The sequence below is a fragment of the Amblyomma maculatum genome, chromosome 7 (genome assembly GCF_055883805.1).
Source record: "Amblyomma maculatum isolate TAMU_Amacu chromosome 7, ASM5588380v1, whole genome shotgun sequence".
In the NCBI taxonomy this organism is placed as follows: Eukaryota; Metazoa; Arthropoda; class Arachnida; order Ixodida; family Ixodidae; genus Amblyomma; species Amblyomma maculatum.
The window spans coordinates 54,925,719-54,939,815 of NC_139350.1; the positions used below are offsets into that span (position 1 = coordinate 54,925,719).

At 46.0% G+C, this 14,097-nt stretch overlaps 1 protein-coding gene across 1 annotated transcript in view; it reads right to left on the reverse strand.

The window, feature by feature from the left end:
- LOC146183236 (tachykinin-like peptides receptor 86C) overlaps positions 1-14,097 on the reverse strand; it is a 179,441-nt gene that overhangs the window by 11,979 nt on the left and 153,365 nt on the right. Inside the window, exon 5 of the mRNA XM_084608349.1 lies at positions 5,496-5,692. Within this exon, the coding sequence (XP_084464475.1) occupies positions 5,496-5,692 (197 nt within the window). The remainder of the gene's footprint in view (positions 1-5,495; positions 5,693-14,097) is intronic.

Here is a 14,097-nt window from a genome sequence, read left to right on the forward strand (position 1 = left end):
CAAAAATGTCGCTTTATGACCGCAAAAGGCCGGCAAGGGCACTGGCATAATCGGGACGCAGGTCAGAGGCAACCATGGCTGAGATGCGGTCCTCCGGACTATCTGACGGGACAGGTTGTGCAGGTACTTCGGCGTGATGGTCGGGCAGCACTGCAGGAATAGTAAAGCTGGACAAAGGCGACAGCTCGGCGAGGAAAACGCCCTCCGGGAGAACTTGCGAAGACATGCTGAAGTTGTGTACGGGAAAGTAGGTGAGGTTATTCTCGACGTGTCCAATGTTATGAGGTAGTACGATGTTGCGCTGTAGAGTGACGTCGGTGATGGGGTTGACGACGTAGTCGCCGTCAGGAAGGGAGGGAAAAGGTGACATGGGCACGTATACTGCCGCCTCGGGAGGTAGGCGAGTAAATGTACTGAAGCGGAGGCGAGGCTGGGAATTGTCAACACGAGGGTCTTGAACACAATGAGGCAGGTCAAGGCGCAGAAGTCCGGAGGAACAGTCAATGAGAGCGGAATGGGCTGTTAAAAAGTCTAAGCCTAAAATGATGTCCTGAGGACAAGTCGTAAGGACGGCAAAGAGCACAGGGACCTGGTGGCTGGTGATGCTAACGCGCGCAGGGCCCATTCCGATGATGGTAGCAGTGTTTACATCACCAACAAGAACTGTAGAGGTGTCAGCGGACATAAGAACCTTTTTGAGGCGCTGGCGGAACGACGAACTGAGGACTGAATTATGGGCTCCAGTGTCAATGAGAGCGGGCACAGGGACTCTATCTACGAGGACATTGATCAGAATGCGGCGTGGTGCGATGGTCGAAACACAGTTGGCTGTCCGGGTTGGTAACGCAGCGTCACTTCCGGGCGCTGCGTTGCCTAGTTTCCCGAGTAGGGGCCTTGGTACGTGGGGACAATCTGTAGCTGTAATATGTTCAGAAGGACTTAAAGCTGTCTTTTACTGTGCTATAGATATTTTCAGATACGTTGGTGAGTGGATGTCCCGACAAGCCCAGTTGTTTCGGACGCGAATTAAAATTGTGAAGCAGCTGTGGAATATTGTAAGATGCTGTTATTGAAGTATCGAATAAAACGGTCAATTTTTCATTGCGACACGAAATCGTCCTTTGAAAGTTTGTGCTTCACTCGCATCGTATCGTGAACACTGGCACAAATATCAGCTGGGTAGCTTTTGACGATAGCGAAACCATTAACAGCAGAAAACGTCGAAAGCCTGGCACGACGCAGAAACTACCGACACCTTGCTTGCGAACAGCATAGGTCTTGGAATCACTGTCTTTTTTTTTTCAGCTCACACTTTAATGCATTACTTTGCAGCGATGAGTGGTAGGTCGTGTTGTGTTGTTGACTGCGCGAATTATACTACGGAAAACGACACACTGATTTACCACCAATTTCCCGAAGAAGCGAGCTTCGCGACAAATTTAATCCTGCGACGTGGCGCACACACTGCAGCTGAGAATACATGTGTGCTCGTGTGCTCGGAACAATTCACGCGGGACTGTTACCAACACACTGCAGGATAGATACAGGAGTTTGGCCTCGCCAGAACTAAGCGATGGTTGAACTCAGACGCTGTGTCGACGATCCTTCCGCACACGACATAACCTAAACCGCCTGCCGCAGTCCGCCGGGGCTGGCATGGCGAATTGTTTCCGAGCCACAGTCAGAAAACCAAAAGCCTGCTAAAATCAGTTTATCTGTTAAATAATCCGCAATAGGATAAATGAATGTAAAAAAACCCTGAGTATCGCTGATCTGCAACAACGAGCATGGGATCGTACAGGCGACGCCACACTATACAAGCCGCGCCCAGTAGTACCGCTGCAGTATCGCCGTGGAATTCACGCGATAGATTCAGCTTTTAATCTAGATTCAGTGAAAGCTACGGTGGATAAAGCTTGTTCCAACTGCTTCGCCGCCCACGGCTTGCGGTCCCAGGAGGCGAGCCAGATGGACAGTGGTGGCGGTGGAGCGAAGGGTCTGCAGGGGACTCATTTGAAGGTTGGGTAATATTGTGTGAGGCAATGTTGTTTAGGTGTGGAGATGTGTACCGGTACGTATAAAGTATGCCAGGTGTGTGAAGAAGAAGAAGAAGATGAAGCAAGCAGCGCTGGCTCTGCGCGCCGCACCTGAGGTGATTTTTAGGAAGGACATGACCTCCATGTTGAATTTGAGAGAGGTACAGCTTCCTCTTTAAACGCTATATTTATACTTATGGCAGACACGCGCCTACTTGTAATTAAAGACTTAGAGCTCGTGGTTTGTGATGGCCTATTCAGCTCTAGATATTGGAAGCACCTTTTGCGCTGTGGGTCGACCGATGTATCGAATTCTGGAGCGTTTTTAACATCGCGCGCACGAAGCGCTCACAACAATGTCCGCCAAAATGCGTCAGGTGGCCATCCGTACCACGCCTCGGCTAGAACGGGAAGGTGCGGTAATGAGCGCCGCAGCGCAGGCAAGACGGATGAGGTCACGTGAGACTTGAGATACGGAGTGGCGTCATTTATCATCTTTTTCTCATCTGACGGCCGCATGAAATAAGTAGGAACATCGGGTGTTTTATTGAAGGACTCTGGTATTAAGAATATTTCTTTACAGGGAATGTACTCGAAGCAGCGGTCGGCGCACTCAATGGGTGCGTGGTCGTTATTGTTCATGTATATTTCTTCACTTTTTTTGCGGTTAGCAGGGGAGAACTGTGCGGAGATACTGAGCGCAGGCCTTAGCGCACGCTGAATAGCTCGTTCTTTGTATGCGCGGCATTTTTGCGACCTGCGCTCGCATGCTTCCGCTGCTTTTGGCGCTTGCGGTGCAACACTACCACGTATGAGCACTAACGCTGGCTAATTAGTTCGTAATACACAAGCTGCAACAGTCCAAGGGCGAAGATGAGCACGAGATAGGTGCGCTTCTAGGGAAAAAGCTTACTCCGCATGCGGACGAGATATGAGCCAAAACGAAGAGAAAAACATACGAGGACGCTTAATTAGCATGACAAGAAGACAGTGGTACGCTCGTATTCGGTACTCTGCTTGCACTTAGATGCTCAAGAACCAGGAATGCAGAGTACAAAAAAAGATGCGAAATAAGGGCAAAATCGCAGTTTAAGGAAGCGTGATTGCACATGCAACCAAAGCAAAAACTACCAAGTGATACCGTCGCGTAACCAAAATGCCCTGTGGTACAAATCAATTTTGGAACAAGCCGGCACTTTTGCACGCAGGGCTGAAGATCGGCTCATGATAGAATACGAGGACGCTTAATTAGCATGACAAGAAGACAGTAGTACGCTCGTATTCGGTACTCTGCTTGAACTTAGATGCTCAGGAACCAGTAACGCAGAGTAAAAAAAAAAGATGCGAAATACAGGCAAAATCGCAGTTTAAGGAAGCGTGATTGCACACGCAACCAAAGCAAAAACTACCAAGTGATACCTTCGCGTAACCAAAATGCCCTGAGGTACAAATCAATTTTGGAACAAGCCGGCACTTTTTCACGCAGGGCTGAAGATCGGCTCATGATAGAAGCTGTGCGACGTTTAGTTGTCAATTCTTAATGCTTGAAATATGTCTCCTGCGTTCTTTGTAGCACCCAAATATTTCACAGCAAGCGAAAGAAGGCGCGGAACAATGACGCGCGATGTGCTATGTACTTTTTATCCTGGTTGTATTTATGACAAGGGCTCTTGCCCCCCTTCTTTTGCCATTTCCTCTACATCCTTTTTCCTCTTACCCCGCCCCTTCCAGTATTTCGGCACAGGTCCGCGGTTATAGCTTATGACCAACGTCTGCGCTCACCTGACCCCTCCGCTAACTCAACCTCCCTCTTCTGTTCACGCCCTCTCCCTCCAGCATACGAGTCGTGACGTCTCATTTGTTTTCATTGAGGCCCTCGGGCACCATTCGTGTTCAGCCGGCTTTCTATATGTTCCGGCCCTTTTCACTTCGACACCTTCGCTTCCTTTTGCTGCTTAGAAACACCTGTCTTCCGCTCATCCACACCATTGTGCTATTTGACCTAGCATGGACTGGATAGGCAGCCTTGGTGTTTTACGTTTAGGGCTGTACCGTCCGCGCGGAGAGCAGATGGAGCCAGATAGCAGCGAGCGCAGCGTCAGAGACGTCACGCCTTCACGCTTATTTGCTTTTTGCACTGTCTTCCGCCTTTCAGTTGAAATGACATTGTTTGGGTTCGTCAAACCCAACTTATAAGACGAAGCAGCGCGAAAGAGAGTTTTAGTGAAGTTGGGGGGGAAGGAGGAGGTACGCGACTCACAGGGCGCCAGCCATCTAAAAGCATTCACGATCTCCCACTCGAGGCTTTCATACCCTCCACCGAAAACGGAAAGGTTGCAGAAGTGAATAAAAAATTACAGCACAGAGACGACGCGGGCTCTGCGTGAGCAACCAGTATGCGCTACGCAACCATTATTATCACGTGAGTCGGAAGTGACGCAAAAAAAAAAAAAAAAAAAGAAAAGAAAAGAAAAAAAAACGAGGCCCCGTTTTGATAGATTCCGCGGAGCGCACCCCCATACGTATGGGTTTCAGATTGCTCGAGAAATGGACAAAACATATCGAGCCACAGCGCGAACGGTAACTGTGTTTGCGAAATTCTAACATCTGGCATGGCTATTGCTAATTACCTACTATAAGTATTTACTAATCACTATGTATACCTTCATCGTTTCTTTCCGTGTATGTACTTGTTTCGGGCTATAATTTTCTTTTCTTAAAACCAGCAATAGATTAGCGATCTTGTGAAGAATATGTCGCCAGAACTTGGTGTGTGCTGGGATATTTCGAGATGTATGGGAGCGGCATTTGTCCCATGCAGCTCACGTAGTTATAAGCTACTGCCGGCAGTGTCAGACTGAAAGCTAGAATTCCTGAGGTCTTACGCTTGTCGATGCGGAGTTAACATGACCGACGTTCAAGTGTTCCTCTTTTGGGCACAGCGGGTATAACACCGATATTGTGCTACTCACCAATGTTTTTTATTTTTTATTTTCTGCGAGCGTTACTGGTCCTTCCCTCCCGTATTTAGCTCTCGTGAAAGTGGACTCTTATTCGCCACTTGTACATCCTACGCCAGGCCAATTCTTTTTGCCCTACCCCCCCTCCCCCCCTCCTCGCCTCCTTCATTTTCTCATCGGGATAGTGTGGCAAGGAAAATTCGGGGTGTCCACAGTGGTGATCGTTGGCTTTGACGTTCGACTGGTGATGACAAGCTCAGTGAATCAAAATGCCCGTCGCGATGGTGGCCTTTCAGAATGCTAAAACAGGCACGGGTTGTGCAAGGTGACATGTGCATAGAAAAAAAACAACAACAGGGGGTTGAAGTTCAGCTGCGCTTGCTATTACGCTAAGGCACACACCCCGAATGCGACTTCTGTACGTTAGAGAAAAAATTAAAACAAATATAGAAATATTTAGCAATGTTTCGACTGTATCATTTGCCCCCATGGAGAGTACCTCTTGTTCATGCAGTAGTAGACGATGGGGTTGCACATGGCGTGGGACATGGCGAGCCAGTACATGGCCAGGTACACGTGCTGAATGTGGTCCAAGTGCAGCACTTCCGGATGATGGAACACGTACAGGAAGTACGCGTGGTACGGCAGCCAGCATACGGCGAACAAGAGCACCACGGTGAACAGCATCTTCACCACCTGCGTCAATGAATGGAAAGGCTCACTGAGACAATAGGGGAAGCAATTACTCATTAGCAGCCATTGGGCCACTCAAGAGCTTTCTCGACAAGTTCGCAGCTGAAAAAAAAAAAACGTTCCTGCCGAGGCTCGAACTTGCAACTACCTTCGGTCAAGTGCAGTCGCTCCAATAACTGAGCTAACCGTGGCGGCCAGGAGAGTAAAGGGTAGGACAACAGCGAATGGATCAAGAATTGGAAGTGGGAACGGTATTTTCTTCCCGATTTTAGGAGAATTCTCGGTCGAACAGATCTGTAACGACGAAGTAATTGCTCCACTTCGTCCACTCCAAGCGTCCACTTAAGCGCAGCGCGCCACTACAGAGGAGAGCTACAGCTTTTTCAGAAACTTCGTAATTGAAGAAAAATTCGTTCCGATGCTGGGCTCAAAACCCGTGATCGCCTTCTATTCAGGGCTATCTCTCTACCTACTGAGCTGACCGGAGCGACCAGCAGACCAGGTATCTAGGACGACAGAGATTTGATCAACAACTCGAATCAGGAACAGTGTATTGCGCAATATTTTACGGGAATGGGTAATCAGTACAATTAATACTAATCTACTCTACAATGGGGGTTCCCCTAAAAAATTAGGCAAAACTAATGGACGGAATTTAGCAGCAAAAAGAGACAACAAACAAACAAAAACCCACTGCGTTCTTCATTCGTGATGCAAGCAGCTGTAATATTCTTACTTACGCCCTAACTGACTACCCCTGATTGCAGGCTATTGAGCTATGTGATTTAGTGGATCGTCCGGTTAGTTCATACAATTGCCGGCTCTATATAGACGACCGCACTCGCAAATCATGGGCGAACCATATAAATGAGTCCGGTCTTCCCCGTGTGCTCCCTGCAGACCACTGCATACATTGCGCACCGGTGTGGTCTTTTCTGTGCGCCATGTCGTCGACGAGCTGCTCGGTTTCACGTCAAAAACAACGCGCTGCCGAAGTACACGCATCCTCCGGCAGGCTCCGGGGTGTGGCTACATCTTGCGCGGCCCCCATCTCGGAGCAGTGGCGCAGCGTGGCAGAGATGAGGATCGAGAGGCCGGCCGCCAGCCATTTATCTTCATCACGATGCCGGAAGCGGTGTCTCGCGATAAGAGAAGCCTTTCCCGCAGACCTGTGCGCGCAAAGAAGCCGGCGTTGATTTAGCGCGACCATTAACCGCATCCTATATAGCTGAGGCTGATTCGCGATATAGCCTGCTCAGTGCTCGGCTGGGTGGGTACTCGAGAGCGGCGGTGGCTCATAGTGGACATTTGCCATCCTTAATTTGCATGCTATCGGTGATTCAAACCTGCTGCTATAGGTATCTACTCCATGACCCTTCACAGCCAGCTTGAACGGAGGCAACTAGTGAATAAAAGCTCTCCTGGGCGAGGTGAAATCGTGCAAGCGCCCACTCTTGTCTGACTTACGTCCTAAACCTCCACGCTGAATAATAACGTAAGTTGATGTGCACAAATGTTAGCGGCTTAGCCATTGTGAGCGGCATTCTACTTTCGTGCTGAAAAGCGCAATGAACGACGAAAAGTATAGGTCACGAAACTTATAAACATGCAGTTTCTTTCTCCGAAGTGCGAAATCCTCCATTTAGTTTTTTTTTTTTTTTTTTTTTTTTTTCTTTTTTTTTTTTACGGTTTCATGCCCCTCAAGTATTTTAAACACCCTGCAACTGTCGTGGAACGCGGATCAATGTATGACAAAGGAAAAAACAAAACAAAAGAGGCATTTTCATTGGTGTTCGGAATATGCTTGACATCCCGAAATAAAACCACTGCAAATATAAAGCACTTCTTCCGTTCGCACCATATTTTAATACGGAGTCCGAAAAGGAGGACGAATTAAATATCGATCGAGGACATTTACTCTTCGACGCTGCTGAGTCAGACTGGACAATTTTAGACCTGACAAGTGGCGAAAGTCACGAAGGCTTGCTTCTTCGGGCAGGTATCGCGATTAGGTGTCGTCACATTAGTCACCTTTGTCAGCTTTTTCTATCTTTGCTGCAAGGGTAAGTGCCAAGACTCTTAATTGAGCCAGTTGATTAGTGGATTAAGATAGCCCTTTGCGTATGCACACAAATAAAAGACACATACATAGAAGTAGATATGACTGGACAAACTCTGGGCTGTGGGAAGGAAGCATTTATGCCATAATTTTTTCTGTTATTTCGCCGCTCTCCGATGGCCATTGCGTCGTAGTTGTTGAAATAACAGTTTGTCTGCTGCACTCGAAAACCAAATTCTCCTGCCCGATGCGCTACTCATAATCGGTCACTGTCACAGCAAAAAAAAAAAAAAAAAAAATGCATTGTTCTGCTGGCAATTAACCTTCGACCTGCAGGTAATTCTTGGGCGCCTGACGAAAAAGGGAGGAGAAGGGAGGCAGTGCGATTGCGCACAACTGCTTTCGTCACTTCATTGCCTCGGAAAGAAAGAGAGAGAGAGAGAGATGGAGGGACTATTTGCAGAGGGAGCACGATGCAGAGGCCTTGTGTTCGGTTTGTTCCTTCACATTGCCTGCCCACACGCGTTTCTGCCGGCGCCTCTATTTTCTCTTGTTCGTTTCACAACGGCTGCTTTTAGCGGGAGGCCTCAGGGATTTATCGTGTCCTTTCTGTTTTAGCACTTTTATCCGGGCCCCGAAATCACGGCGGGTCCTCAGAGAAGCGCCAGAGCGAAAGTCGCTTAGCGGAACTGATAGCAATGGGGCAGTGCTTGGAAACTCACAAAGACGAGGCAGCGAAGAAGACGAACTACGATGCTGTTATGCAAAATATATGCCTCAAAAGATGTGTGAGGAAGTATGACCGCTACTACAATTGAAATCCTATTTAAATATACAGAGAAAATTTCGGCATATAATTTTCGAATTTAACATGTGGAAAATGAAGAAACACTAAAAAAGACTTGAAAAAAGACGAAACGAATCACAGATGCGGAGCGTTGCGTATTGCCATTCCCCGAAAACTTCAGCAACGGAAGTGCCGGGTGGCGTCACTATAAAATAAATCACAACAAAAAGAAAGTCAATAAAACTGTATTCTTTTTTATTATACATTGCAGTGCATAAACTAAAATGCATGCGCAAGAAAACAGTTTGCTGGATTAAAATTGCTTGCAGTGATCATCTGATCATGCCAGTTGCGTCGGTGGCGCCATCTTTAGTACGTTGAACCAAAACGAACAACAACGCATTTAAAAACCGCATTACCCGTCGCTTCTGTGGCGTAATGGATTTACACCACGTACCTGATTGTAAGACATGTGTTCGACTCATGTACCTTTTTATTTTTAAATTCACAACGTCCAATTAAATTACGATCATATTTTCTTGGGTGTGTTCCTTTTAGGTTGCATAATGCGATGTTCTTTTATTCTTAATACCAGCAAAACTTGCTGCGAACGCAGCCAGGATGTGACGGTATGACAACGGTTACACTTTTCAATTACCTTCACTGTAATCAATTCCTGACTCTGTGCGTGTATGCTACCTTTAGGTTGCCTTCAGAGATAGCTCTCCGCAACAATCGCCTTTAAAGACACTTAAAACTTTTTTTACGGAATTACGCCTCGCCGATTTTTAAAAATATTCAACATAGCAAAGATGGCGCGACAGACGCCACCGATATATTACGCTCTTTACAGTAAGTAATTTTAATCCAGAAAACTATTTTATTATTAGTGCGTTTCAGTTTGAGTACTGCACTTCATCCACGAAAAAAACATAAGGTTGTGTTTTATTTTTGAGTGACGCAACCGGCACTTCCGTTGCTGGAGTTTTCGGGGAACGGCAATACGCTCGCTGCACAAGCAACGGGCAAAGAAATCGGGCATTGCGAATTCCAAATGGCTGCAGTTTCTAGTTTCAACTATCGTGGCAATCATCACTGTACACTCCTCTGTCAATGAGCCGCAGTTACTTCTGCCCAGCGCCAGTCGTGGCCCAGCAAGCAGCCTCGACTCTTTACCTTACCTACAGCGAGACCTTGTCTCTGTGTTGCTGTTTCTTTGGAATCACTTCCGCCTTCTAACAGACTGTCCACTGCTTGTTCCGTTCATGCAATCATTTTTCGGAACTAATATTTTGTTTAGTATGGTTGAATTGTCTCGTTAGCGTGGGAGTACTTAGCTCAGTTTGTATAGGAACCGGGTGAGTTATGAGCTGTACATTTACTATGTCACCAAAGCGACACTTCTTTTTTTTTTGTTTATATTTTCACAAATATGTTGTATATGTGTGATTTTCACTAAGCATATTGACGTGACGCTCTTATATCAGATATTGTTCAAACCTAAAAAACCGCTGAGGCTAAGACACTTGGCAATAACTGTAGCCATTGTTCAGTCTATATATTTCCCAACAACAATTGCAATGTATTGTGAAAATTCCTGATGCTGTTGGTATTGTTCACCTTCTTGGCACACATTTTTCTCCTTAAGCAGTTCCGCCCTCCTGCTGCTAAAAAATTGCAGCGTACTCTTATTTTCATATCTTCCCATATGTTCTTAGAGGGCATAAATATAGGTGATGATCTTTAATTTCGGGTACTTTGCAAGTTTGCGGTATCTCAAGAGCAGCCGGGGACGTGATCGACGAACTACTTAGGAGAGCGATCGCGACAAAGAAATGCCGACCGAGTATACCTATGTATATATATAGTGCTCGCACTAGGCCCGCTGACCATTAAAAAGCATATATCATCGTCATGTCATCACGTCGTTCTGTTTCTGTTGTGTCGCCGTGTTCCATCGCTTGTCATGCCACCACGTAACATTTGGTTGGAGGTGCGGTTCATCCCCATCCTCGCATTGGAGCATCTACGCCATCTGTAAGCCACGACCGTCGGCCGAAAACCAGTGGAGATCGCCACATAGCTCCGCCCAAGCACTTTCTGCTCAGACACGACTAGCCGCTCTTCATAGCCCCGTCCACAGCCCTGACCACTACACACGATGACTAGGAAGAGCCCAAAGCCGACCCGACCGACCCCACGACGAAGCGACCTTACGACCACTCGAGTGAAGACAGCGCCCCCGCCCAAGCCGTCCGGCGTGTCCAGGGGCCTTGGCATTCGGCAAACGATGAACATTGGACCTGATTCTCCGAGGCAAGCATTCATCCCATCTCGAATTCATTGCGGTCGCAAGAATTTCATCTCCGAGTCCTCCGCCTGTGTTCATCTGTCAAATCATGCATTGGGGTACAAGCAATCGATCGAGACGATCGCTCGGTGGCTCCGGGTCACGCTACGAAGACGACAAAGCGCGGGGCCCTGGCCATTAAAAAGCATATTTCATCGTCATGTCATATCACGTCGTTCTTTTTTTGTTGTGTCGCCTTCTTATATCGCTTGTCATGCCACCACGTAACAATATATATATATATATATATATATATATATATATATATATATATATATATATATATATATATATATATATATATATATATATATATATATATATATATATATATATATATATATATACATATATATATATATATATATATATATATATATATATATATATATATATATGTATATATATATATATATATATATATATATATATATTTATATAGTTAAAGGAGCTGACAGTCAACAATTGTGAGGTAAACGACGGGAATTTTTTTTTATTTGTGCTCTTTGGAAGAGCACTGGACGCGACATTCGGAGGTCGTGGGTTCGACTCCCACAACCAGCGTGTTGTTTTTCCTTCCGCTTGTCGTTTAATATTCTTTATCCCGATAATTACTATAAGACTAATTCTTGTCAGGTGTCAACAATCAAATAAAAAAATCCAAACATTTGCCCTAGAATCGTTGACTGTCAGCTCCTTTAACTCTGTAATAACGAGCCCCTCATTTCCCTTTCAATTATCTATCTATATATATATATATATATATATGTGTGTGTGTGTGTGTGTGTGTGTGTGTATACGCTGTATGGAGGTTTCAGTCAAGAGCGCCGGTGATAAAATTATAAAATTTGCATCGTAAAGGTATGTGAAACTTTAAAGGTATCCGTCCAATGCTGGCGATAAACTCTGTCGATATGATCCAGCTTATCGAACACCGGGGGTGGATTCTGCGAGCGTTTAACTTTAGCACCTTTTTATTCTTGTCTTACGTAGTGTACCAACATAAAAAAAAAAATATCGACACAGGCATAAAGTGGGTTGATGACGTTTTCGCGGCCGCGTGTCTTTCATTAAATTTGTTCCGCGAGATGGTTCCTTCACGCCACTTTTTGTGCACAAAGATCGGAACACGTTCGAAGCTTCGAGCTGCACTGGGCGGAGAAACGTAGGGCTTCCTCGGAGCACGAGGCGCAGCTCTCTTCCTTCGCCGATTATTCCGTCTGCGGGCCTCGACAGCGTCTGCGTACGCTTTTGTCGCGGCCTTTCTTTGATCTGTTCAGCTCGTTCGGCCTTGAACTTGCGTCGCTGCCGCGGCTTGAAGCCCCACAAATACGCCTGGCCTTCAGGTCACGCGTGCGTCTACAGTAAGGGTACGTGGTAAGGGTGCAATAACTTCCTTCAAATGCACACAATTTCTGAAAGCGTATACGTTAGATTCTACGAGCACTATATATAATCGACAGGCAACTGTTACGAGACGCACACGCGTTTTCGGCCGTTTTCCACAGCTCCTTCGTTGGTGCAGTTTGCAAGATGCGTTTTACTTGGCCGTCAACTTCCAGCTTGGTTGCGAAAGTGATTGAGAACGCTCCAGATGCAGCGGCATGCCGTTTTCGGGCAAAAATATTTCTCTCTAATGCCGTCCAGATGCGCCCTTCGCGAAAGGCGGGCTGGAGGGAGGTTTCTCGAGGAGCCCTTTTCAGAAAAAAAAAAAAAAAAACAAACAAAAAACTCTGAGGTTGCCTAGTTGCCTTCATGTATCCCAACCGGCGCTCGAGTAGATTAGTGACTGTTTCTTCCGCTCGACGCAGTGGAGGTGGGAGAGAGATCGAAGCCCGTTTACTGTTTCGGTCGTACGAAATGAACTGGCCTTTCAGTTTATTCCGTGTGGTAACAAATCGAATTTAACGCTTGTCGAGTAACAGAAAATAAAAGGCTAATCCGAAGAGGCTATTGTGTGATCGAGAAAGTATTCGCCTAATGGAAAGCAGAAACTTTGCATAAGTATAAGAACAAATAGTGCCTTTGCGATGAGTGGCAAACAATGCCAACGATATGTAGGCAGCATAAACAGTTTGCTGGTTTACGTCAACATAAAAACCTTCTCTAGTCATAGCCTGAGAAATCAACTCAGAGGAATTTGCTCCTCTTAACGAGCGTAAATTCCGAGCGTAAATTAAAGATTCATCTTAGAAATCACGCCGCCACCATTTGGCATGTTGACAACACTTGCAACAAGTGTATGCGGAAGTTTTCATTACTGTGAGAAATCCTATATGCCACCCCATCGGAAGTAAAATGAATCACTTACAAATGAACTGTATTGCCAGTACTAACTCATGCTGTGTAGCTATACGCACTAAAAAAAAAAAAAAAAAAAAAAAAAAAAAAAAAAAAAATCGGAATACGTACTAGATGAACACGGAACAGAAGGCATGCACCCGTGTGCTATTTTTCATGAAAAACCTCTGTCGACGACTAAGTGAAAGATTCTTGTTCCATTATTTTTGACCGATAACGGTCAGCGACCAGTTCGCGAACTGGGCAATGAAGCAGTCTAGACGTATCGATGCTCTCAAACTTCCGCTGACATTTCTTTTGTTCTTTACGTGTTTTTATGCTTTTGTTTTGCAAGGTTCTTGCTATAGTTACCGGGTCGATGCTCCTTTAAGATAAGGGCTTAGCAAAAAAGCTCTGTTGTGCTTTTTTCGCAAGTTATTTGCTTATCGACGCAAGCATTCGGCTTTCGCAATTTGTTAGCAACACGACACTGCAGCCTTATTCCTGTCGGGTCAAGCGTGAGGGACTTTTACGAGGCTTGAGACCAGTGTTTAAGTACCTTAACCCAAAAGATAGGAGAATACTTCAATTGAGTGCGACCTGTCGTGACGGTCATGAGGATTTTCGACGACTGCTAGGTGTACCTGTCGCCGCCAGCGCTGCTGAGCTTCTTTGTGTTTGAGGGAATAAAACAGCAAATAGGCGCATTTGGAGTTAGATGTGTCTGCTTGTGCTCATTGCTTGCTGTGATCTCTGCGGCTTAAGATCACTTCAAGCATAATCTCTATTCCTGCGCACATATGTGTTCAAAAAAATTCTAGACAGCACTTTGGACCACTAAAGTGCGATGAGGCGAAAACCATTATAGAGTGGTGGATAGTAGCCCTCCACTAAGGCACCTCTATCTGCCTCTCTTCTTTCACTCCCACCTT